General features: G+C 36.4%; 1 protein-coding gene across 1 annotated transcript in view; it reads right to left on the bottom strand.

Annotated features, from left to right (window-relative positions):
- Window positions 1–678: 678 nt before the first annotated feature.
- Window positions 679–23,604, bottom strand: part of LOC105464383 (G protein-coupled receptor 174) — a 34,050-nt gene continuing 11,124 nt past the window's right edge. Inside the window, exons 2-3 of the mRNA XM_011712222.3 lie at window positions 21,599–21,695; window positions 679–9,062 (exon numbers count right to left, since the gene is read on the bottom strand). Of these exons, the coding sequence (XP_011710524.1) occupies window positions 7,503–8,504 (1,002 nt within the window). The 5' untranslated portion in view covers window positions 8,505–9,062; window positions 21,599–21,695 and the 3' untranslated portion in view covers window positions 679–7,502. The remainder of the gene's footprint in view (window positions 9,063–21,598; window positions 21,696–23,604) is intronic.

A 23,604-nucleotide genomic window follows, 5' to 3' on the forward strand; every position in this document is an offset into this window, starting at 1 on the left:
AGGAGCCCAAGACACTAGAGCCATTTCTGCATAAGGATCTCTCATTTATTTATTTATTTATTTTAATTTTCAAAAATGTTTGTAGATGGCCAGTCGTGGTGGCTCACGCCTGTAATCCCAGCACTTTGGGAGGTCAAGGCAGGTGGATCATGAGGTCAAGAGATCGAGACCATCTTGACCAACATGGTAAAATCCCGTATCTACTAAAAATACAAAAATTAGCTGGGTGTGGTGGCATGCCCCTGTAGTCCCAGCTGCTCAGGAGGCTGAGGCAGGAAAATCGCTTGAACCTGTGAGACAGAGCTTGCAGTGAGCTGAGATCATGCCACTGCACTCCAGCCTGGTGACAGAGCAAAACTTCATCTCAAAAAATATACATATATATGTTTGTAGGTACACAGCAGGTGTATATTTTTATGTGGCACATGAGATGTTTTGATACAGGCATGGTATGTGAAATAAGCACATCATGGAGAATGGGGTTTCCATCCCCCCAGGCATTTATCCTTTGAGTTACAAACAATCCAATTACACTATATAAGTAATTTTAAAATCTACAATTAAGTTATTGTTGAGTATAGTCACACTGTTGTGCAATCAGATAGTAGGTCTTATTCATTCTGTTTCTTTTTTTTTGTACCCATTAACTATCCCCACCCTCCCCAACACCACCCCCATCACACTTCCCTGCCTCTGGTAACCATTCTTCTACTCTCAATGTCTATGTGCTCAACTGTTTTGATTTTTAGATCCCACAAATAAGTGAGAATATATGATGTCTGTCTTTATGTGCCTGGCTTATTTCACTATAATGATCTCCATTTTCATCTATGTTGTTGCAAATGGCAGAACCACATTCTTTTTATGCTGAATTTTACTCCATTGTGTTTATGTACCACATTTTCATTATCCATCCATCTATCGATGGACACTTAGGTTGTTTCCAAATCTTAGCTATTTGTAAACAGTGTGCTGCAACAAACATAGGAGTGCAGATATCTATTTGATAAATTGATGACCTTTCTTTCAGTTATATACCCAGCAGTGGGATTGCTGGATTTTATGGTAGCTCAAGTTTTGCTTTTTTGAGGAACCTCCAAACTCTTCTCCATAGTGGTTGTACTAACACCACTATGTACATTCCCACCAACAGTGTATGAGGGTTGCCTTTTCTCCACATCCTTGCTAGCATTTGTTATTGCCACTCTTTAAGGAAAAAAAAACCTCATTTTAACTGGGGTGAGATAATATCTGCTCATAGTTTTGATTTACATTTCTCTGATGATCAGTGATGTTGAGGACATTTTCATATGACTGTTTGTCACTTGTATGTCTTCTTTTGAGAAATGTCTATTCAAAATTTTTGCCCATTTTTGAATCAGATTATTAGATTTTTTACTATAAGGTTGTTTGAGCTCCTTATATATTATGGTTATTAATCCGTTGTCAAATGGGTAGTTTGCAAATATTTTCTCTCATTCTGCGTGTTGTCTCTTCACTTTGATGATTATATTCTTTGCTGTGCAGAAATATTTTAACTTGATGTGATCCCCCAATTAATTTTTTAAACAGTATCTTGCACCATTTAGATTAGAAGAATACCCAAGAAATGTTGGTGTTACAGTACAGAAGTCTATGTCCAAAACATCTTGCAAAGAAAAGCCACCATGCTGGCTAATAGTTTTCCATGAAAGAGAAATATATTTGTATGTAGTTTAAGCTACATTTCTGTTAACCACAGTTGAACCCATAGCCTAACTAATCCATTCTTGTCAGAAGAAATTGAAAGGTAGAAAATGTGTAATGCTTGAGGGAAACTTTATAGAAGTCTACCCACCTATCTATGAGCAGTATTCACAGAGTACAAATAACTATCACATAAGCTTCAGAAACATTGCAGAGTGCACATTTACATAGATGCATTCTAATACTACTCTATGAGTATTGTTTAGTGGACCATTTTTACTACAATGTGGAAATGTAGTCTGTTAACGTTGGTATTTTTATATTCAGTGGAGCTAAGTCTACTCGACTCCTTCTCATGGGAGCCATAATTTGGACCAAGGAGACCCTGAACTGAATTCAACATTAGTCTGCATTACATTTCTGCAGTAGAAGAAACACCTACCTAAAAAAAAAAAAAAAAAAAAAAAAAAGACTCAGGTTGATAAATGATATTTTCTGAGTTTAAACTTGATCAGATTAATCAAAGGGAAATTCTTCTACTTTTCGGAATTTAGTGTTTGATGTAATTACTGAATACATCTAAAATCAGTTTTATTCCTCGGCACCTTTTGATCATACATTAAACAGTTCATTTAAATGATACTGTGACTTACTACAGTATTCATAGATTAAATTATATAAGGGGAATGCACTTTAATATAATCTGGAGTAGGGGATTAGATGCAGACATAGAAGAAAGAAGACTGGGCCATGTGTTGATATTGCTTGAATTTCAATAATGGGTGTTCATTGTATTTATTGTTCTTCTTATGAAGGTGTTTGAAGTTTCTCATAGTAAAATGTTTACTGAATTACTTTTTTCATAGTATTATCTCCTTATATACATTTTAGTAAAAAAGTTAAACTCGTTTAATGACAGAGGGCAGTAATGTGATTTCAGAACATTTTTAAGCTGAAATTATGTTATTATGGGTTTTACTTTATGCAAAGATGGTGTGGGTAATTTATAGTATGACTGCTTCCTCTATGCTTCCACGCCAGTGTCATAACTTGAACCATCATTTCTTCAAACTCTTTTTGTTTATTTTTGTCCTTTTATTAGAGTAGCATTTTAAAAGATAATGAATGTTACAAGTCTTCTTACAAGTTGTAGATACTCAACATTGCTTAGAAATGTCTGAAAAATCTCACTATTATGGGCCAGAATCAAACTTCAAGAACTCTTGCTTAAAAGTAAATGCTGGAGTCAGAAGGGGAGGCCTAATGACAGCCTTCCCTATGGAGCAGTTGTTCTATTATTCTTTGAAGAGATACAAGAAGGCAAGTGGAAGGTGTTGAATAGGGCTATGCCTGTAGCTGAATCAGAAGATATGCATTACAGTAAGAAGTAGGATGAAGATAATTATTCAACAAACAATAGAAACAATATAGTATTGGCATATTTATATTACTTGAATTATTTGGCAAAATCAAGTAGTGGTTAAGGCTGAAGAAGTTCTGCAGAAGAGGAAATGGTCTGTGAAGTTCAGTAAAATTACAATTCGCTCTCCCCATCCCCATACCACATCCTTTAATAACTAAGAAATAAGCAAGTGAAAATAGCCACATTTACTTGAGAGTTTATCTCATACGCCTTCCTCCCCTACCTCCACCACTCCATCAAAATATGGTGGCAAAGACAGTGAAGTTGTTTCTGGACAGACTTCAGGAGGGCACAGAAGAGGTCTCTATAAAATGTGAGGGCATTTGAAGCATGGGGCATGTCTGGTATCTATATCCCATTATTTTATTCAGGTTTACCAAAGCATCAAAAATTCTTCCTTGGGAAACCCTTCACCACTTCCTAGGATAATATTTTTGCAACAGCCAAAATGTGTAATTCCTAAAAATTTGGTTATTATAGAAGATATTTGGGGTCTTGGAAGTGCTAGGGATATAGGTGAGATGATGAGGGAGTTACTGAAGTAGAAGAAAGAGAGCCAGGCTGAGGAAAGGGTCAGAGACAATTTTCCTGACTTTACACATTTTTTTTTGTTTAAGTAGATTTGTTTTGAGAAGAGCACGGGGGGACAGTAGAGGATGAGATTTTATTTTCCCCTGACAATCCAGAGAAAAACTCAGACTGCCACATCTTAACAACCCTTAAGACTAAGAAGAAAATATTCTCTCTGTTCCATCATTACAAATGTATTGCTTTAAGTAGTTCTCAAAAACTTGGTCCACAGTGAAGATGGGGAATAATTTTTAGCAGAATATGAATATAAAACGTCTATCTATGGACGGAGTGAGTGGAAAGAGTGGGATAAAGTTGGGGATGTGGCTTATCTTTCCTTTCAAGAATAGACTGCACCTCTAAAAGAGAGAAAAAGCGAGAATAGAGTCTTAGGGGACTTTTATCCATGCATGTGAGAACACTAACAAAGATCATCAAGTCTATCAGTGTGTTGAAAGAAGTGACTAAGTACACATTGACTTCTGGACGCAGAAAATTTCTATGTAATTACAAAGATAATCTTTATTATTAAAATGAATATTATAAGTTATAGCCATAAATAAATTCCAAGTGCAACATTTTCACAGTATCTTGGGAATAAAATCAAAATGGGACATAAAATGTAAGTTGCGCAAGAGTTCCACAGATGCACCCTCTCAGCCCAAGGCAGTTTGTTCTGTTGATCCTGGGGCAGATGGCTTCTCTTTGTGGAATTATCAGTTAATAGAATTGGCTGCTTAACTGAGTGACAATGAAAACATATAAACCATTTGAATTCAATAATAATAATAATAATGACAATATTTTTACATAGAAATCACTACATATTCAAAGTTTTTCTTATTGGAATACTTATGCATTTTTGAATCAAAATTCAACAACTTTATATAGGAAATGTGGAATTATTTATCTTGAAGTATACGTTACTATGGTTGAGGGTGTTTTCTCTCTGCACCACAATTTCATGGAACCCAGAGAGTGATAAATGAGAAGTCTGGAGGAAAGATAAGCCATGGAATGGAGAAGCTCAGAGAAGAGGCTGCTGTCTGGATCGTAGCTGCAGCAGTACTCCTAAATTAGTAAGCTACTAGTTTAGACTTTCCCCTGAAAGTCAGGCCCAGTATAGGAAAGGAGAGTGGCAAAATGAAAAGAAGATGAGCAGACATCTGAGAAACTGATAGCCATGTTCATGGATACATTTCTTAATTTCTTAAAAGTCAGCATTCTCATTATGGCAAGCAAAGTAGGTGTTTGCTTACTATATACAATATGAAAGGCAGTGCTGTAGGACCCACTTTCTTCAAAATATCTTTCCCTCCAGTCTGTCTGCTTCAGTAGGTATTAGCCCTCCACTGAAAGTCACCACTTTGGTTTAATGCATAGTCCTAAAGCCTGGAATTCAGATATTTCTGGGTAAATTAATATTAAGCTAACATTAGCTATTAGCACCATGGTGTGAATGAATTGATCAGGTTGCTGCCTGGGAGAGCAAGGGAATCAAGCAGAAGACAAAACATATTGATGGGATCGGGGGTGAATAAAGTAAATCAGAGCACTGAATACAAACTTAGATGAGCAGACCTGGGGAAAAAGGGTGTCCTCAGCTCAGCAGCATAAGAATACTGAATACTTGTTCTTTTTTGGAATGATGTAAATGGGCTGCCTAACAAATGGGTCCTACCCTCAACCATTCTTCTAAGAAGGTCAATCATCTCCTGAAAATATTTTCCTTCCTCTTTAAAAAATATGTAATCAAAGTGAAATCAATATGTTAGTCAAATCAAATCAATCATCTTCCAAAGTGACCTTAAGAAGTGTAATTCATGCTAATCGAGACAATAGTAAGCACAAATGGTGTAGATGAGACTCTCACATTACAAGTACCCAGTTATTTCACAATTCCACAAAATTGTTACTTGCAATCCTATTACAACACTAAATTATACTAAAAAAAAGACACTTTAAAGCAAAGAGACAAGACACAGTTATAGTTACGCTATTTAAAATACAATTTAACACTTACTGAAAACTTATTTAACACATCAAAACATATACCTTACAATGAATTGTTAGAAGACACATAGATACACTTGCTAGCAGCACAAAGTCAGTTTTCTAATAGGGTATTATCTTAAAAACAACATATGTGTAAAATCAACACTTGTCCAAAGAAAACTTTAGAAAACCTTCCATCAGTCTAGATATTAGAATTCATTTTGATGTCACCAGTTTTCCCCTGATGTATCAGTATCATAACTGTATGCCTGAAACAACCCCTTTCCTCTAAATATGATAACGCCTTTGATTGGGTTCTACATTCCTTCTGTGAGACATAGAAGTTATCTTCATTATATAGCACACAGATTTTAAGTAGAACTTTCTTAAAGTTACAGCTTTTTGCTAAAACATGTTTCAAAATATTATCATACTTACAACCTAAGATTTAATTATGACTAATATCCTGGGTCTGTTTCCCGCAAAACAGTACCAAACAGGTAGTAGGCAAGTCATTGGCCATTGGTTGCCCAAGGCTGACCAAATTAGTTTTCTATACATTTTTTAAAAGGTAAAATAATTGCCTTCCCTAGCTGCTAAGAGCTAGACTTTGGAGGCTTTAGAATGGTATGTCTGGGGCAAAGCTAGACCAAAAAAAATCAACGTGGATTCTAGGGTCCATGTGACTGACCGCAATATGTATGCAATGATGGGGCAGAGAGACTTACTCTGGCTTGGGTAAGTAACTTGGCAGTCTAAGCTAAATGTCCTTATATTAGAGTAAGAAATAAAATGTGATGAGAATTTTAAAAGGATTAGCCAACTTTGCTTCATCTTTTCATTCTGACCTAGGTTTAATGATTCATTAGTGCACTACTTTTTCCATAGGCTCAGAAAGTGCAGGAACCTGTCAACATTACCTCAATGTATCTCTCGAAGCATGATTAAAAACTTCCTCTACTAGGCAGGTCCATACATCTCCAGAAATGTTCTTTAGAAAAAGTGTAAGAGAGCCAGAACTGTGATTGTCACCTTTCTGCTTTCTCCTGGGCTTAGAGGCCATTTGAGTCACCTTGTGTGGACTTTGACAAACTACCTGTCCTAGGTAGATGCAACACGGCATCTTTTATAGTCACAGAGGGTTATCATAGGTAAATATGTATATTGTTCTTAGTTTAAATATGCCAGAGGCCTGAGTTCAGATTTTCATTCTGTGAACGGGTGTGACAAATAATGTTTCATGTTGACACAAAAATGAAGAAAACAGCTATTTTAGTTTTCAAACTCTGAAACGGAATCACACTTGAGAGATAAAAATGATCTTATGTTTACAACATTTTCTTTACACAGGGTAATATATCATCCATCCCACTAAAATATAACCAAACATACGAAAAAGGCATGTAAACTGTGATTACTAATATAAAAAGACACCTACATCTCCTCTGAATATAAAGACTCAGTATCTGCTGTAACAAAACTGAATGCTTATGGTGGCTCCAAGCTAATACTCTTTTTGTGCCTGAGGGTCACAGGTAAAAGTACTGACTAGAGTTGAGAGCATATGTTTGTAGGATGTCACAGAAATTTGATATTTTAAGATTTACAGACTTGATGAAAAATTACTACATGGATATGTCAACATCAATAATGGTGGATCATAATGCTCCACATAGGTCCTGCTTTGAAGAAGTGAATTCCCCACAGCAGTAAAATAGAGCAGAACTGAAAAGCTGTGTTTTTTTGTGAGTTCTTCCCCGTGGCTTGGGTATTGCAGATATGTTCTGAGGTACTTGCATTTCAGGTCATATTCAGCTTGGTTTTTCTTTTAGCATAATTCAGTTGTCACAGTGGAAGCTGTATGGTTACTCACAAAGGATTTTGCATGGAGTTGGATGCTGTCATGCAAATCTTGTCTTGAAAGCCGTCTTCGGAACTCATTAGTGGAAAAGTAGTATATGACTGGGTCAAGACACGAATTCAGACTAGCAAGACACAATGCCACAGAATGAAATATTAGAATCACCCTTCTGGCTAGGCAGCTTTTAATTTCATTGGACTTCACCAGGAAATCTAAAGGAAAACTGAAATGATAAGGTGCAAAGCAAATTAGGAATACCCCCGCACAGGTTAGAATCATCTTCAAGGCTTTCTGTTTCTCTCCAAGATCTTGGGCCATGGGATATTTATCTTGCAGTGATAAAACCGTCTTCCAGGTACAATACAGGACAATCAGAAGCGGAGTTACAAACCCAATCAACTCGCCAATGGTCATCATAACAACGGACTGGGCCAGGTTGACATTCCTGGTAGGAAGATCCACAAAGCATTTGGTCCTATTGCCAGGGGTATCATCACTGGTTCTGAGGAGTGGGAAGAGTACACATGCAAGGCAGATGATCAGCCAGCCAGCAATGCTGATGTACAGGTCATATTTCTGTTTGCAGTCATGGAAGCGAAAGGGATACATGAGAAACCAAAATCGTCGCACACTGATGCAGACCAAGAAGTAGATGCTTGCATACATGTTGACATACTTCAGGTAGAAACAGAACATGCAGAGACCAGGCCCAAATGGCCAGTCATGATTCAAGTAGTAAAAGATCCTCAGTGGCAAGGAAAGAACTTGTAGTAAGTCAGCAATGGCTAAGTTTATCATAAATATCACAGCTCGTTTTGTTTCTTTCATATAACCATAGAATACCCACAGGGCTAATATATTCCCTATGAGACCTGGCACAAGAATGACAGTGTATGTCACTGCATAAATAAAGTAACGAAAATCTGTATTGTCTCCATCTGGCCCGGTACATGTGTAATTAGCAGGCATGATTCTCTCTAGAGAAACTATCTTTGCCTAATGGTGGTTCAAAACCTAAATTCACAATCAACTGCTGTTCCTTCCAAAAGATTGCTTGCCAGTGGGTTGGAGATACCAAGTATAAAATAACCTTCCTTTTTTTTTACCACGTCAGCCTGAGTCTCTACATATTATTCAAGGATTTTTCAAAGAACTATCTGCATTTTTTATTTAGATTTCTCTAGAGTAACTACATGAAAGTCTAGTGTACAAGCACAGATGACAAGCTGTTACAATTTCCCTCTTGTTTATTTTAAGGCCCTCTGGGACATCATGAGAGCTGATTCTCTCCCATTTGGAAAAGGAATGTACCATATAGCAGTTCCTCAAATTCCTATATGATGATAGCCTTCTCTTTACAGGTGTCTGGCAGGCCGTTTTTCTTTTTTTGGCTCACATAGAAGAAAGGATTGCTTTAGTGCACAATGAGTCCGCCACTCTTCAGGGATGATTAACTTGGAAAGATCAGCTTTCTGGGACTTTTTCAGCTATATGTCAAAATCTAAAAAGTAGGAAACAAAGGCAGAGCTGCAAGCAAAATAAAATAAGTCAATTATTTCCTGGCCCAGCTTTGAAAAAAAAGAAAAGCCTATGTTCAGAAAAATATTCTAGTTTGAATGAAAAATTCTTATGTAAGGGAAGGGTATATGGTGCAGTTTCTACAAGGCACTTTATAATCACAGAAAAATATAGCTTGAAAGAACATGAGAAGTAATCTAGCCCCTTGTTTTATATAAATATATATATATAATTTATATAAATATAAATTAATTTATATTAGTAATATAAATCAAAATACATGAACGAATGACACTTGGGAGCTTGTTACAAATTCAAAATCTCAAGCGTCACCCTGGACCTGATGCCTCAAGATCTGTGTTTTAACAATGAACTCAGATGATTCTTCTGCGTGTTAACATTTGAGAAACTATGATTTGGATTACTGCTTTACTAATCTTACTGATTATCTGAATCATCTGGGGAAGGTTAAAAAATAAAATAAAAGCTTCTGGGTGTTTCCTCCAGAGATTCTGATTGAGTACTCGTGGGGTACAGTATGCCATTTGTATCTTTTCAAAGCTCTCCATTTGGTTTTGATATAGCGAGCCCAGCATTTGTCCTTGAACCATCATTTGATCAAAATCATTCCTATATGTCTAAAAATAAGTGGACAACCAGCTTCTCTTTAAATAATCCCATTTACTGGAGTCATTTAGTCACCTCTTAATTACCTGAGACAGCAGATATAGCCCCAGAACAGAGAATCAAAATCCATAGAAAGTTGACTCAGTTGGGTCTATGACCCTTGTTCTGAGGTAAATAAAGTTTAGCTTAGGTGACTGGATAGTTGCCTCAAGGCTACTGAAATCTAGGAGAACTTAACTAACTTTAAAGATATGTGTGGGAAGAACAAAAATGAAATGGGAATTATGAAACATCCTGCTTTGAATGATCAAATCCATGTGGTTTGAAGTGTGCTTCATTGAGCCCCCGAACAAATTATTATTGTTATTTTACTTCAATTTCATGGTAAGTGAAACAGCACATTTTGTTTACATTTTAGGTTGTGAAGCCCTGTCCAGAAACCATCCCATCACAGGTAACAAGCAACCACTTGCTCAAAATTCAACTTTATATTACAGTCTGGTTAGGTGCACACTTTATTAAGCCCAGAAAAAGCAGACCTAGTGTGCTGCAAGTGACTGCAAATGATGTGAAACTGAATAGCTCTGTGCACGTATATTAGAGGAAATTGTACCATTATGACACATGAGTAATCACAAGTTCTGGACAGAAGAGAACAGAACAATTTCCTCCTAATTCTGATCAGCACACAGGCAAATCTCAGGGCTTCATTTTTTTTTTTTAAATCTTCAAAGTAATAAAATGCTTTCAAAAGTATTTGCCTAGTTAGTTCTCCTAGGAAATTCACCAGTTTTGCCCTACTGAGTATTCTATCACTTTTTTAAAAAAATCAGTTTTAAAGAGAGGTGCTCCTGGATGTCACTTCAAACCAGGCTCCCAATTTATCTTAGCTTCAACATCTACAAGTTCCCCCAGGTCAGTTTCATGAAGAGAGGAAACACATATGTGTAGACAGACAATACAGTTATTGTGAACATTGCCTTTTTGCCAGGAAGTTATTTTACTTAGCTAAGTCTAAATTTCTCTGCTGAGATCTGAAAACCATTTCCTCTTAATCAGACTGCATTCTGTGTCTCTGCTCTGAGAAGTACTCTTTTAATTACTTGGAGACAGCAAGAAGGTTGTTACTCAGCCTTACATCACCAGTCATATTGCCTTTTCTCATATATCTTAATTTGTGATCATTTCATATTCTGGAGAATAGGGAAACCAACTGGTATTGAGGACCCCACAGGCTATTCAACCTGTACGAAAATTAACAAGACCTTTAGCTACTATTCGCTTCCCTGCCCCTACCATCCATTGGGAAAAAAAGAAAAAAAAGTTAGGCTGTGTATTCTTACACTGCTTTTACCTCTCAGGGTCTATTTTTATTCTTTCCCTTTTACTTAGGCAGGGTTTTTCAACATTTGGCACCTAGGCTAACTGGAGTGCTTATTAAAGATGTGCATTCCCAGATGGACGACTGAATCTTATTTGTCAAAGAGTAGAGCCAAAGGATCTACATTTTAACAAGCGTCACAGATAACCAAATTGGACAGCCTTAAAATCCGAGAATCTTCATTGAGTGATAAAGGGCAATACCAAAACCAGTTCAGTTATTTTGTTAAGCTACATAACCAAACTGAAGTTTTTGCGGGAATTCGCTGTTTTCCTATCTTCATTGCCTGTGTTTTTGACTTTCTCTCTGCTTAAATTGCTCTATACCATCCTTACCTGTTGAAATCCTGTCTGTCCTCCAAGGCCACTATCTTAAAATGCTGCCTTCTTCATGAGACTTTTGTGATATCTTGCCTAGTTGTGATCATATCTACCTGTGAACTCCCAAAGCACTTTGTGTCAGAAATATGTCCCTTTCTTATTCATTCCACAAAATTGTGAGCAGCTTGCCAGCAAAGACAGTGTTTTCATGACCATTATAATCTTTCACCTCCAAAGTGCACAGCTACTTTACATGTAGAAGAAACTCAATTAGATTCAACTAAATTTAGGTCTAAGTTTAGATCTAAACCAGAGCCTAATGTAATAAGAAAAACCCTTTAGGCTGGGCACAGTGGCTCACACCTGTAATCCCAGCACTTTGGGAGGCCGCATCTGGCGGATCACAGGATCAGGATAGAGACCATCCTGGCCAACGTGGTGAAACCCCGTCTCTACTAAAAATACAAAAATTAACTGGGTGTGGTGACGCGTGCCTGTAATCCCAGCTACTTGGGACACTGAAGCAGGAGAATCGCTTGAACCCGGGAGGCAGAGATTTCAATGAGCTGAGATCGAGCCACTGCACTCCAGCCTGGCAACAGAGCGAGACTCATTTCAAAAAAAAAAGAAAGAAAGAAAAGAAAGAAAGAAAGAAAAAGATCCCTTTAAGTCTATACATACTATGGTCTTTTGCAAACAATATTATACAGCCCCATTTTGTTGACTACTGTTTAACTTGTGATTCATAGTGGTTCGCAAACCTTGTTTATCTATACACGGTTAAAAGACTAGTGAAAATATTAAATCACTTATGATGGATACTATGAAACACTGAACAGACAGTTTAGGATTACATGTAGCCAAATATCTGGCTGGCTATCAGTGTCTTCTGTTTTTAGTACTCCAGGTGTGTATACTCCAGCTCTTAAGAGACAAGTCACAATTTTACAAAGTTCCATTTTACACATTAAATTTCAAATATTTCCACTTAGTTGAAGTGATGAGAAGATCACAAGTTAATATGTTACAGTGGGAAAGCTGTATGTTTCCTGTTCTCCGTGCTGACAGGGCTGTGGGGATTTTCCTCCAGCTTTTCTGAATGTTCACCTTGTGTCTCAGAGAAAACATGAACATTTGGACAAGAAACAGGATTTTTAAAGGAAAGTTATGGGCTTCCAAGCTTACATAAAATAAACTAAGGTCCAAGATAATCAGATTCTTCTGGCCCTTTTCACTTTTTTGCAGTCCTCTTGCAATTTTCTCCTTGAGAGTGTGCCCTATCCACTATTCCACACGATTAATAGCCTGTGAAAAGGGAGGAGTAAACCAACCTTATGGGGTCTGGTAGAAAGACCAAGCATGGAATGGAAAATGAAACCAGTTATCAAGGTCTCACTCCAGGCTCTGGCCAGAATTGTTGGTATAGGTAGCTACCCCATATGGTGTGATTTTAAGGGACTGAAAATCCTTATTTTAAGAAGAAGGAGGGTAAACATTCTTTCCTACTTGGTTTGGGCCCAATTTCCTTTTTGCTTGAGGATAAGCCTTTTGTCCTAGAGAGTTTAGGCTGCAAATGCCAGACTCACACCTTTAAAGATGGGGCCCAGGAACTTAAACCTGGCAAGCTTTCCCTGGAAATGTCAGTGCTTCACACAAACTAAGAATTTCTGGAGCATGTACAATATATCCCAGTAGATCCCAGAGCTTTTGCATCCTTGGCCTCTGTGCTCAGTTACTATATCAGCTTTTTGTTTCTTTTTGTCTTAGTGCTTCGTTTTATTCCTCCTCGTTTACTTGTTCTTTACTTATATTTGGGAGTCATTTTCTTCACAATATATTATCCAATATATTATTTAAAATTTCATTTTAAAGAACAAAAAAAAAATACAGAAGTCTCTAAGCAGACATTAGGGTTTTCAGAAACTTTTAGAAATAATCCTAATTAAAATGATTTAAAATTTTAAAATTTAAATATTAAAATACAAGTGACAAAAACGAATTGTTGGCCTCTCAGTAATTACTCTATAAAGTGCACACAGAGCTTTCAGAAAATACACACAAAAATATGCCCATGAAACATTTTGTATATCAATAACTACACAATTAATTTAAAATACGGGTATCTCATTCTTACATTTTAAATGACAGACACTAGATTCTGTCCTTAGATTAAGTTTTGAGGAAGGTATGGATGAGAGGTGCAAAACATTGACCACTATTATTACAGATGATTGAAAATAAGCCTCCCTTAGTGGCACAGTTTTATCTTTTGCTAGACTTGTATTAATTTTCTGGATCTTGGTAGCATGTTTCGTCTCCTACTCCTACTAAACAGGATTATGGTTCGTTGTTTCTCAATTTTCTACCATTTTTCCTATACTTTTGATTGAAAAATCAAAAAATTGATTTTTCCTATCATCAATTAGGCAAGACTTTGGAAGAATTCACTTTATCCCTCAATTCAGAAAATAAGCCTCCTTTGTCATTGAGCAGTAACGACATGCAAGGAAGCAGTATTGTGGGCCTATATTTCTCCTTCCCGTGTCATAACCCTCCTGATTAGTAGAAACAAACCAAACATTTTGGCAACTTGTGGCTCTCAGAACTATCCTTTTGATTAGTAACACTGGAGTGTCATTAAAAATAAAGATGTCTGGAGTCTTTAAGTAATCTTCCACCAGTGATGACAACTCTATGTCTGGCACAAGCCACCTGGCTTTGGTGGAAGCAGAAGGTGACACATAATTTCTAATGCATCTCCTACATGGTCTTTTTCTTTTGTAAGCTACTACAGTTGAGAACAGAACTATAATTGTAAAATGTTAGAGTAGTAGGAGGTACCCTGGAACTATCTCCAAAGGAAGGTATAGGGGTGTGGTGGGGGCGGGGAGAGATTCCTAGATTAACCTTAAAGACTTGTGGTAAATGTATTGTACCCATGATCCAAGTGCCCAGGTAATAACATATTCATTTGGAGCTCACTCTACTACAAGTCTATAATAAGGATGCTCCAAGTATGAAATATCAAAATCAAATAATAATGTAGGTCCTCATTAGAACTGTTGTCACATTTTTCTCAGATAGCATCATATATATTTATTGGAAGGGAGTGGTGAAAACCATTCATATGGGACTATTTCATATGACTCCCTCTGTTCTTCCCACAATAATCTTTTAGGTACTAGATTCACAAAGGCCCACACATTTTGCTCTCCTGTACGAGATGTATAAAGTGTCCTACATGATAGCAGACTTCATCCCAAGTCTTGCCTGAGATCATGTGGGGCCTTAGAGCTTAATGTATGGACAATATTTGAATGGAATGGTATATATTTGTGTCCGCTGCACAATATTCTGTTACTAAATAAATTTTCAGTAATTTACATTATTTGCAATATTTGGTTCATTTTTGGAGACTCCTTATTTCATAGGATAAAAAGTAATACAATTTGATGTTGGGATCTAATGAAGGAGGACTGGCAGGTCAATGTTGTCTGCTTTTGTTTTTTGGCTTTAAAAACAGAAATATATTATCTCTTCTTTTCTTGTAGTCTACAGTTTTAGTTAAAAAGTATCTAGGAAACTGAGAAAAATCCCTTCTTCCCAATCTTTCCAGATGTTCTTGCAGAAAGACAATGGACCTCCATTCTGGATTAACTCAAAGGACACAGTGTTGTCTCCTACCTAAAAGTAATAGACTAGTAAATATCCTGCTGGCAAAAGTAAACTTTCTGTACCTTTTTAGCATAATATCAGTAACACTCAGCAGTATTTCAGAAGGCAAAAACAAATTCACGTTTTCTCTTTTTATAAAATTTTGACAAGAGCAATCGCCCTACTTACTTTTTAATACGTTAAATAGCAAGATTTTCTTATTTTAGACTGACATATTTCTGCAATTGCCTTTATCAGATACAGGTTGAACTATCTTATTAAGTTGTGTAAAATCTTTCAAGTGTCCACACTACGATGGCCTAAAAAATCTAACATTCTAAGCCTTGTTCTGCCTTATAGCCTGATTTATTATTACACCTTTTCAAATGCCCTAGGCTTCCACCATGCCACACTGTTCTAGCATACAGCATGTACCTCAATGTCTCTGTCTGTCTGACTTTAACTTGAACATCCTTATTTTCCAGCTTCCCAGCAACACTTTATCACCTTGATGGGTGGGAAAATTTTGATTATCTAATAGGAGATATTTTGATTATCTAATTTCTTCCCATAAATCTTCCTTGAATCATTTACATTGGAATTGGCCCTTCTTCCTTTAAATTCCCATAGCATCTTGCATGTACCTGTGCCATAGCCTGATATGGTTCAATCTCTTTAATGATGTAGATAGTTGTCTACACAACCACTAGATTGTAACCTCTTTGAGAGTAGGAACACTGTCCTATTAATTTATGCATTCCTTGTAACAATTAGAATAGTTCTTTACTAAATGCCCATTAGTAGATCTTTAAGAAACACCTGTTAAATAGATACTACATCTGCATGTTTACAGAATCATTATTTTAAATTGTCCAGTTCTGTATCATCTTTGCAGTAGAGCACTTAAAGGCCATTCAAGTTATAAAATCTAAAGGCATATTTAGTAATTGTTAGCTATTGTTTTATTTAATGATATTGGCCACTGAAAAACATTTACATTTGAAAATCCCAAAGTCATTTTTTTAAAAACTTTTTTTTAAACTGATAATTGCATTCAGATTTTTTGTCTTTACACGCTTGTCTCTCCTCTCCTCTCAAGCTTATCTGCCGGGAAATTTGCTCTTCCTTACTGGTCACCTGCCAATGGATAAAAATAACTGCTTTGAACACTGCCCATTGAACTGATTAGGATTTCCTGCATGGTTTCCCCCAAATAATCACAATGTGTTCATTTAAGTGTTTGTGAAGCAAACTGAAATAACTTTAGTAACAAGCAAAATAAACCACCTCCTTTGCAGCAACAATGACCCCTCTAGCTTCACGTCCATTTAACCTTTAAAAAAATCTTCCAGCTAGAAAATTACCATCTTTATCTGCAATCCATGAGCTAAGGCAGAGTACACAACTCAAAACACAGTTATTGCCTCATTTAAAAATCTCAACTCTTGTGGAGATACATTTATGCAGCCACATCGGATTACAATCAAAGAAAGTAAAAACGAAAGCAAGTCAGTTAAAAAAAAAAAAAAAAAAAAGCATCACCTCCTCTCCACACACATGCACCAAAATGGAGTAGACCACACTTCTTTGTGGCAATGTAGTGCTATTTTTATTTTCCCTGTCATAGCTTGCTGCCTTCATATGGCAGGAAATGACAAGTCCCTGCCCACCATAGCTAAAGGAATTGGCAAGTACCCCCCAAAAAAGTTGAACAGACACTGGCCTCCAAAACCTGCAGTTTAGAAAAAAATAATATTTTTAAAATTAAATGTACCTGCTGGTTTGCTCCCTTTTATTTGTGCCACGGGCTAATTGTTTATCCCCTACATCATTATTCACTCAGAGAATAAGGCTAGATTCCTGAACACCAGTGGCCCTATGGAATTAATTTGGGCTAGGGTGACTTTATATGTAAGTTAAGCATTGGCTTGCTATTTACTTATATCTAACTTCCTTCCCTTAAATATATGGTGTGAAAATCTAAACAGAGAAAGTATTTCTAAACCATAACTTATGACCATAAATAAAATAATTGTTAATGATGTTATTTGCAATATTTGGTTGCTTTTTAATGATTTTATTTCATTAGAGTGAAAACTAAGCAACTAGCCAATTCTTGAAATTGATTTAAATCAAGTTCAATGTATTTTTTGCCTGTTTCTTTTGTAAAATTTAAACAAGTTTTAGGGGAATGATGTTTACCTCTAAGCTATGGCAAAGAGCCTGAGTTCAGATGTCCCTTTGGCGTACCTAACAACATGAGTATTTGTCAGGTGCAAAGAGATTAGAAACATAACTCTGACGTTCAGAAACCCAATTGTTTGTTTCAGCGATTGTATCAGTAACAGTTTAATTACAAATATGCACTTTCTGGTTATTTTTATTTTAAAATAACCATCAAGTGGTTATATACTTTCATCATTTGTTCTGTGATAGGCCTCTAGTCTACTTACCTACTTAGCTATCTATCTGTCATTTAGACAAGCTTTTCCAGATAGGATCAAGGAAGGTTAAAACAAATAGCTAGCAATCTTAAGTGGAAATTTATCTAAAACTGGGACACTTCTATTTCCCTGCCCTTCCCAACATTAGGAACATCACTGATAACACCAATAGCTCAATGTTTCAACTCTGAAGTATTCTTTAATTCCTCCCTTCTCTCTTCAATGCCTTCTATTTAGACTTCTACTGAGTTTGTCTGACCTTCTCCATAATATTAGTCTGATTTAACTTGTGCTTTGCCTATTTTCTTGCTCTACTTACCTGAATTATTTAACTCTCAAAACCTCTGTAGGTATGCTATCATCACATTCTACATACCACACCAAGGTATACATCTTCATGAAATCTCTTTTGCCTGAGAGGATGAGTAGTAATCTTCATTTGGAACCTCTAAATCTGAGAAAAGTTACCCAAGAAACACATCCTACACACCACACACAGTTAGTACTTTCTATACTTCATAAGTGAGTTCAAACTTTTAGGACATGGGATTCCCCACAGTGATAATGTTTTCTTCAAATAATAAATTTTTTAAAAATCAGGAATCCAAATGAGTTTGTCTCTCCAAACCTGTCACTGTGAAGGTCTATATGCGTATTTCAATTTTTGGAATTCTCTTTTAGAATTACACTCAGAACATGCATCATATTCTTTAGAATAATTTTATGGGTGACAAATCTTTGATTTTTAAGGGTAGGTAAATTATTGGGAAACAATCAAAAACCATTAATAGCCAGTCTGAACAGTGAAGTTAGAGATCAAGTAGAAAAAATGTCATTTTTATTCAAAAGCATGATATGACGACATTGTTTAAAGACTCATTTTTTCTTGATTAGATCAAACTAATTCCAAAGACAATTTCAAAGAGTATGAGAATATTTGGTGAAATACAGCATCATTAAGATAAGCATACAGCCTTGTGAAGTAACCTTCAAAATGATGACATTTATTTGAAAGTATAAGTTGTGGTCTTTACTTAAATTAGTCATAGACTGAGAATGAGAAGTCTTGAATTCTTATTCTACCTCTGCAATTGAATGCCTGTGTGACCCTGAGAGAGTAACTTAATTTCTGTGGGTCCCCATTTCTTCTCTAAAATAAGCATGTTAAACCGATAACTTTTAAAGGGAATTTTAGCTCTAATATTTTGTCATTTTACTTCTGGGTTTTAAATAGCCTTGGTTCTCCATGCCATATACATTTATTCATATGTATGGGTATATAATATTATATAATATCCAAATATTTGATAAATAATAAGGCATGATTTACAGTAGGCAAGAAGAGCATGGACTCTGGAGCCAGTCTTACTGGATTCAAACCTTGTCTCTGCCACTTCTTAGTTGTGAGGCTTTGGGCCGGTTATTTAAATATTTCTGTGCCTCAGTTGCCTCATCTGTTAAGTGAGATGATAATAGTACCTACCTCTATGAATATTTAATGAGTTAATATTTATAAAGCTCTATAGTAAGTACTATATAAATATATAAAGTAAACAAATTCTTAGCATTTTATGCAGTGGAAGATAACTGTGTGCATACACAAATGTTGTGGCCAAAGGTTGAATGCTATCTAAGGTATCTAGGAAAAAATAATTTAATAAATTTTCATGAATATCTTTATACATCTATGAATAAATGTTTTGCTGTTTTGGTTTGTTTTGTTTTTTTGTTTGGTAGTAGTAGTGGTTGGGTCTCTCTCTTTTACTCTCTCTTTCTGTAACTAGACATCATACCTTGATTAGGGATTTTCATGTCTATTAATAAATGGAAATGCACTTGAATTTCCCCCAGTTAATTTGAATTTTGTATCATAACAGGATTGCAAAGATGAACCGGCAATTTCTCCTGTTAATACCTCCAACAGAGGTATAGTACTTCATTTTAGCCAATAGATTATTACTTTTTCCTATGTTTAATCTTTAAACATTTTTCTGGGTACATAGTAGGCATACATATTTGTGGGATACATGAGATATTTTGATACAGGTATGCAATATGAAATAAGCACATCATGGAGAATGGAGTTTTCATCCCCTTGAGCACTTATCCTTGAAGTTACAAACAATCTAGTTGCAGTCTCTACATTACTCTATAATGTACAATTGATCATAGTCACCCTGCTGTGCTATCAAATAGTAGGTCTTATTCACCCTAACTTTTTTTTTTTTTGTACTCATTAACTTTTAACAATAGAAATATGCCACTGTCGGCTGGGAGCAGTGGCTCACGCCTGTAATCTCAGCACTTGGGGAGTCTGAGGTGGGCGGATCACGAGGTCAAGAGATCGAGACCATCCTGGCCAACATGGTGAACCCCCATCTCTACTTAAAATACAAAAATTAGCTGGGCGTGGTGGCACATGCCTGTAGTCCCAGCTACTCAGGAAGCTGAGGCAGGAGAATCGTTTGAATCCAGGAGGTGGAGGTTGCAGTGAGCCGAGATTGTGCCACTGCACTCCAGCCTGGCCAGCCTGGCGACAGAGCAAGACTCTGTCTCAGAAAAAAAAAAAAAAAAAAAAAAAAAAAAAGAAACAAAATATGTCACTGTCTGTGTAGGCTACCCTACCTAACATGAATCACTAATATATTAATATATGAATGTTACAAACAATATGCTTCAGACAGGTACCTACTTTTTTTATCCCTGTCTCACTGAGCTTTCAACTGTACTCATCCTGATTACATCAGGGGAAAGGGCTCAATTGGTCTTGAACAGAGGTTCATTTCCCTTTCATGAGAAAGTCTCACTAGAAAGAAATAATGGGGTGGCCTAAACGAAAAAACAAAAAGAAAAAGAAAAAAAAAAGAAAAGGAAAAAAATGGGGCCGCTTTAATTTGGCTTCCAGATACCCATAAACCCATATATTAGTTTGGTGCAAAAGTAATTGCGATTTTTGCCGTTACCTATATTAACTGCAAAAACCACAATTATTTTTACATCAAACTAATATTAAATACTTGTATAAATCATGAAGGGGATATGTGCACTACAGGAGTTTTATTAGCTGTTAGAACTCTTACCTCCTGGTTTGAACTATAACATAATGCTACAATGATTGGGGTGTTTTTTCCCCCATGTTTAGGTGAACTGTACAGTCATTTGTTCACGATTTTTCAAACTAGGCTCAAGCATTAGACATGTTCCTTTACAATGATTAGATATAAAGGTTTGTGCTTGGGCAATACACTTCTTCTAAAAAGAGATTCCAGACAAAGAACTAAAAAGCAAACAGCATAAACACTTGCTGCTCTGAAATCTGCATCTTCCAAATCTGCCCCTAACCTAATACTTACCAATCAATGAATAGAAATTTGCCAAACATTCAAGTGATTCACCTATGGCTACTGTAATTTTTCTTGTCCACAAACAGCATCAGCTTTCTCAACATACACACATATTATAATATTGTATGCATGTAGAGTGGCCAGTGTGTGCTGAGTGAGATTATATTATATAAGTTTAACATTGAAAGCATGTATTTAATCTGTGCATAGACTTACTTTCAAAATGGGAATAAACACTGTGTACCCTAGTTTCCCAAATCACCTTTTGAAGCTAAAAAGTAGGTCAAACAGCCCATAAAAATCAGCGCCAGGACTAGTGTTAGATGAGTGAGGCACTTTCCTTGGACACAAAATTTAAGGGGTTGAAAAACAACTCAGTGATGAAGAGAAATAGTATTTCAATGCAGTATTTTTTAAATTGAAATGGATAGAAATATTCACAGTAAACAAAATGTCAAGATAGTAAATAAAGACAGGATCAGTATGACTATTTTTTCTTTGTCTCAGGCAAAAAAGACTCAGCAGAGCACTATTGAAAAGAATGCCACATTTTATCAAATACTTCAGAAACTACAGCTTTTCATGTTCTGTAAGAGTGTACATCTTGATTGCTAGAACCAGGATATTGCCTGGTAATGGTAATCTATCAAGTAGACCAGCAAATGTGCAACATGTGGCTAGCAAAGGCTCTAATTATCTGTCCAGGACCCACAGGGTAAAACAGTATTATTTTAGGAAAGATGCCGAAATAGAAGTCAAGATCATATTTGACTACCTGCTGTTTCCTTCGGTGCTGATGGAACTTCTTAATCAGAGCAATAGAGTCTCCTGACGAAGCATTGGAGAATCTGGCTCGATTAATTCATTCATGCCTTAAAAGACATAGAAAAGCAATGGTCAGGTGCAGCATGGAGAAGACGCTCAGAGAGGGCTGGGAAATTTTAGCAAGTGGATGCTGAGATCTCAAAAATCAATTACCACAGGAAAAGGAGAGTATATTGAGTTACACTTAGTCATTAGTGGTAGTGAAGTAGAGTGAGTGAGAATCCCTTTAGCAGTTGGCATCTCTTTTTGACATGGCAGCTTTTGGAAAGAGTGAGTGAAGGTAGGAATGTCAGTGGAAGGGTTCATGTGTCACTTCCTGGTCACAAGGAGCCCTTAACTATGGTGAACTATGTTAGAAAAATCACACAGCCTCTTGTTAAACTCATAATAAAGTTGAAGTGTAAAAGCTGTCTTTTTCTCAGTTAGTGATCTTTTCTAAGTAGTTGGCATGACCACAACTGTTTCATTGATTATTAAGTACATGTGGAGGGAGATCCAGCTGGCCAGTGGTTGTCAGCACAGCTGATGCTAGGAGACAAATTAATTTCTACACAAAGCTGTCTTACATGTACCCTTAAAATGCTTGTAGATAGTTTCTTGTGTACAGTGATTTAGGGACACCAAAAACCATACCCCAGCTTCCTCTGCTCTGCTTTACCTAATGATCACTTGCTGAAGCTTGTCATCTTGCCAGAAATGTCCCATTATAGATTCAATCCTTTAAGAAACTATGTGTCCAGAAATCTACTGATAAAGTGAAAATACTACAAGAAGGGATTATGTATTAGACTATTAACTGTAATCAATCAGCTAAGCTAGATTTTCCTTTAGAAAGTGGAAGAAATGAAATACAAAGAATACATTTTACTTGGTAGAATGAATTAAAGGAACATAGAGTGGGACAGTTTTAGGTGGGTGACATATTATGATTACTTGAGATGCCAGATCATAAGGGTTAGCAAAGGATCTTGCAAAGGGAAGGAGAAGAAGAAGGCAGGAAAGACAGAGGGAAGGCATCCAATGCAATATTTTCCACCTACACAAATTTGCTTCAAGTTAATCCTTTTAACACGATGATTTTTATTTAGAATGATAACTTTTGAAGGAATCCTTTGAAAGAGACTTGCGTTCTAATGCCAGCTTCATTTGAGTAATCTTCAACCAGTCGTTCTGTTTTTCTCTCTCTCTCTTTCTGTTTCTTCCTCATGTAAAATGAACAAAATAATAATGCCTACTCCTGGGGAACATTGTTAAGATTACAAGAGATATCATAAGTAAAAACCAATAAGTCCGGGTTTGGCACATAACAAGTGCTCAATAAATACTACGTATCCTTTTCTTCTTTCCTCTAGCACCTAGTAAGTAGAGTACTAGACACATTAAAACACCTTAATAAATCTCTTTTAATAGAGGAGGAAAAAATAGTGATCAGGATTACAATCCCACCAACAGTGTAAAAGTGTTCCTATTTCTCCACATCCTCTCCAGCACCTGTTGTTTCCTGACTTAACACCGCATGTTCTCACTCATAGGTGGGAACTGAACAATGAGATCACTCGGACTCAGGAAGGGGAACATCACACACCGGGGCCTATCATGGGGAGGGGGGAGGGGGGGGAGGGGGGAGGGATTGCATTGGGAGTTATACCTGATGTAAATGACGAGTTGATGGGTGCAGCACACCAACAAGGCACAAGTATACATATGTAACAAACCTGCACTTTATGCACATGTACCCTACAACTTAAAGTATAATAATAATAATAAAAAAAAATAGTGATCAGGATTTAACACACAGTAAAGTTAATTTTAAATTATTTTTGTCTTTGAGAGAGGGTAACAGAGTGGGAGAAACAGACCAAGTAGAAGATGGGAAACCAAAAGGCAGGTCCAGAGGCCCAAGAATCCAAAGCAGCTCATCATGGGGACTAGGAAAGAAAACCTAGGCCGTAAGTT

Source organism: Macaca nemestrina, chromosome X (genome assembly GCF_043159975.1).
Source record: "Macaca nemestrina isolate mMacNem1 chromosome X, mMacNem.hap1, whole genome shotgun sequence".
Classification (NCBI taxonomy): Eukaryota; Metazoa; Chordata; class Mammalia; order Primates; family Cercopithecidae; genus Macaca; species Macaca nemestrina.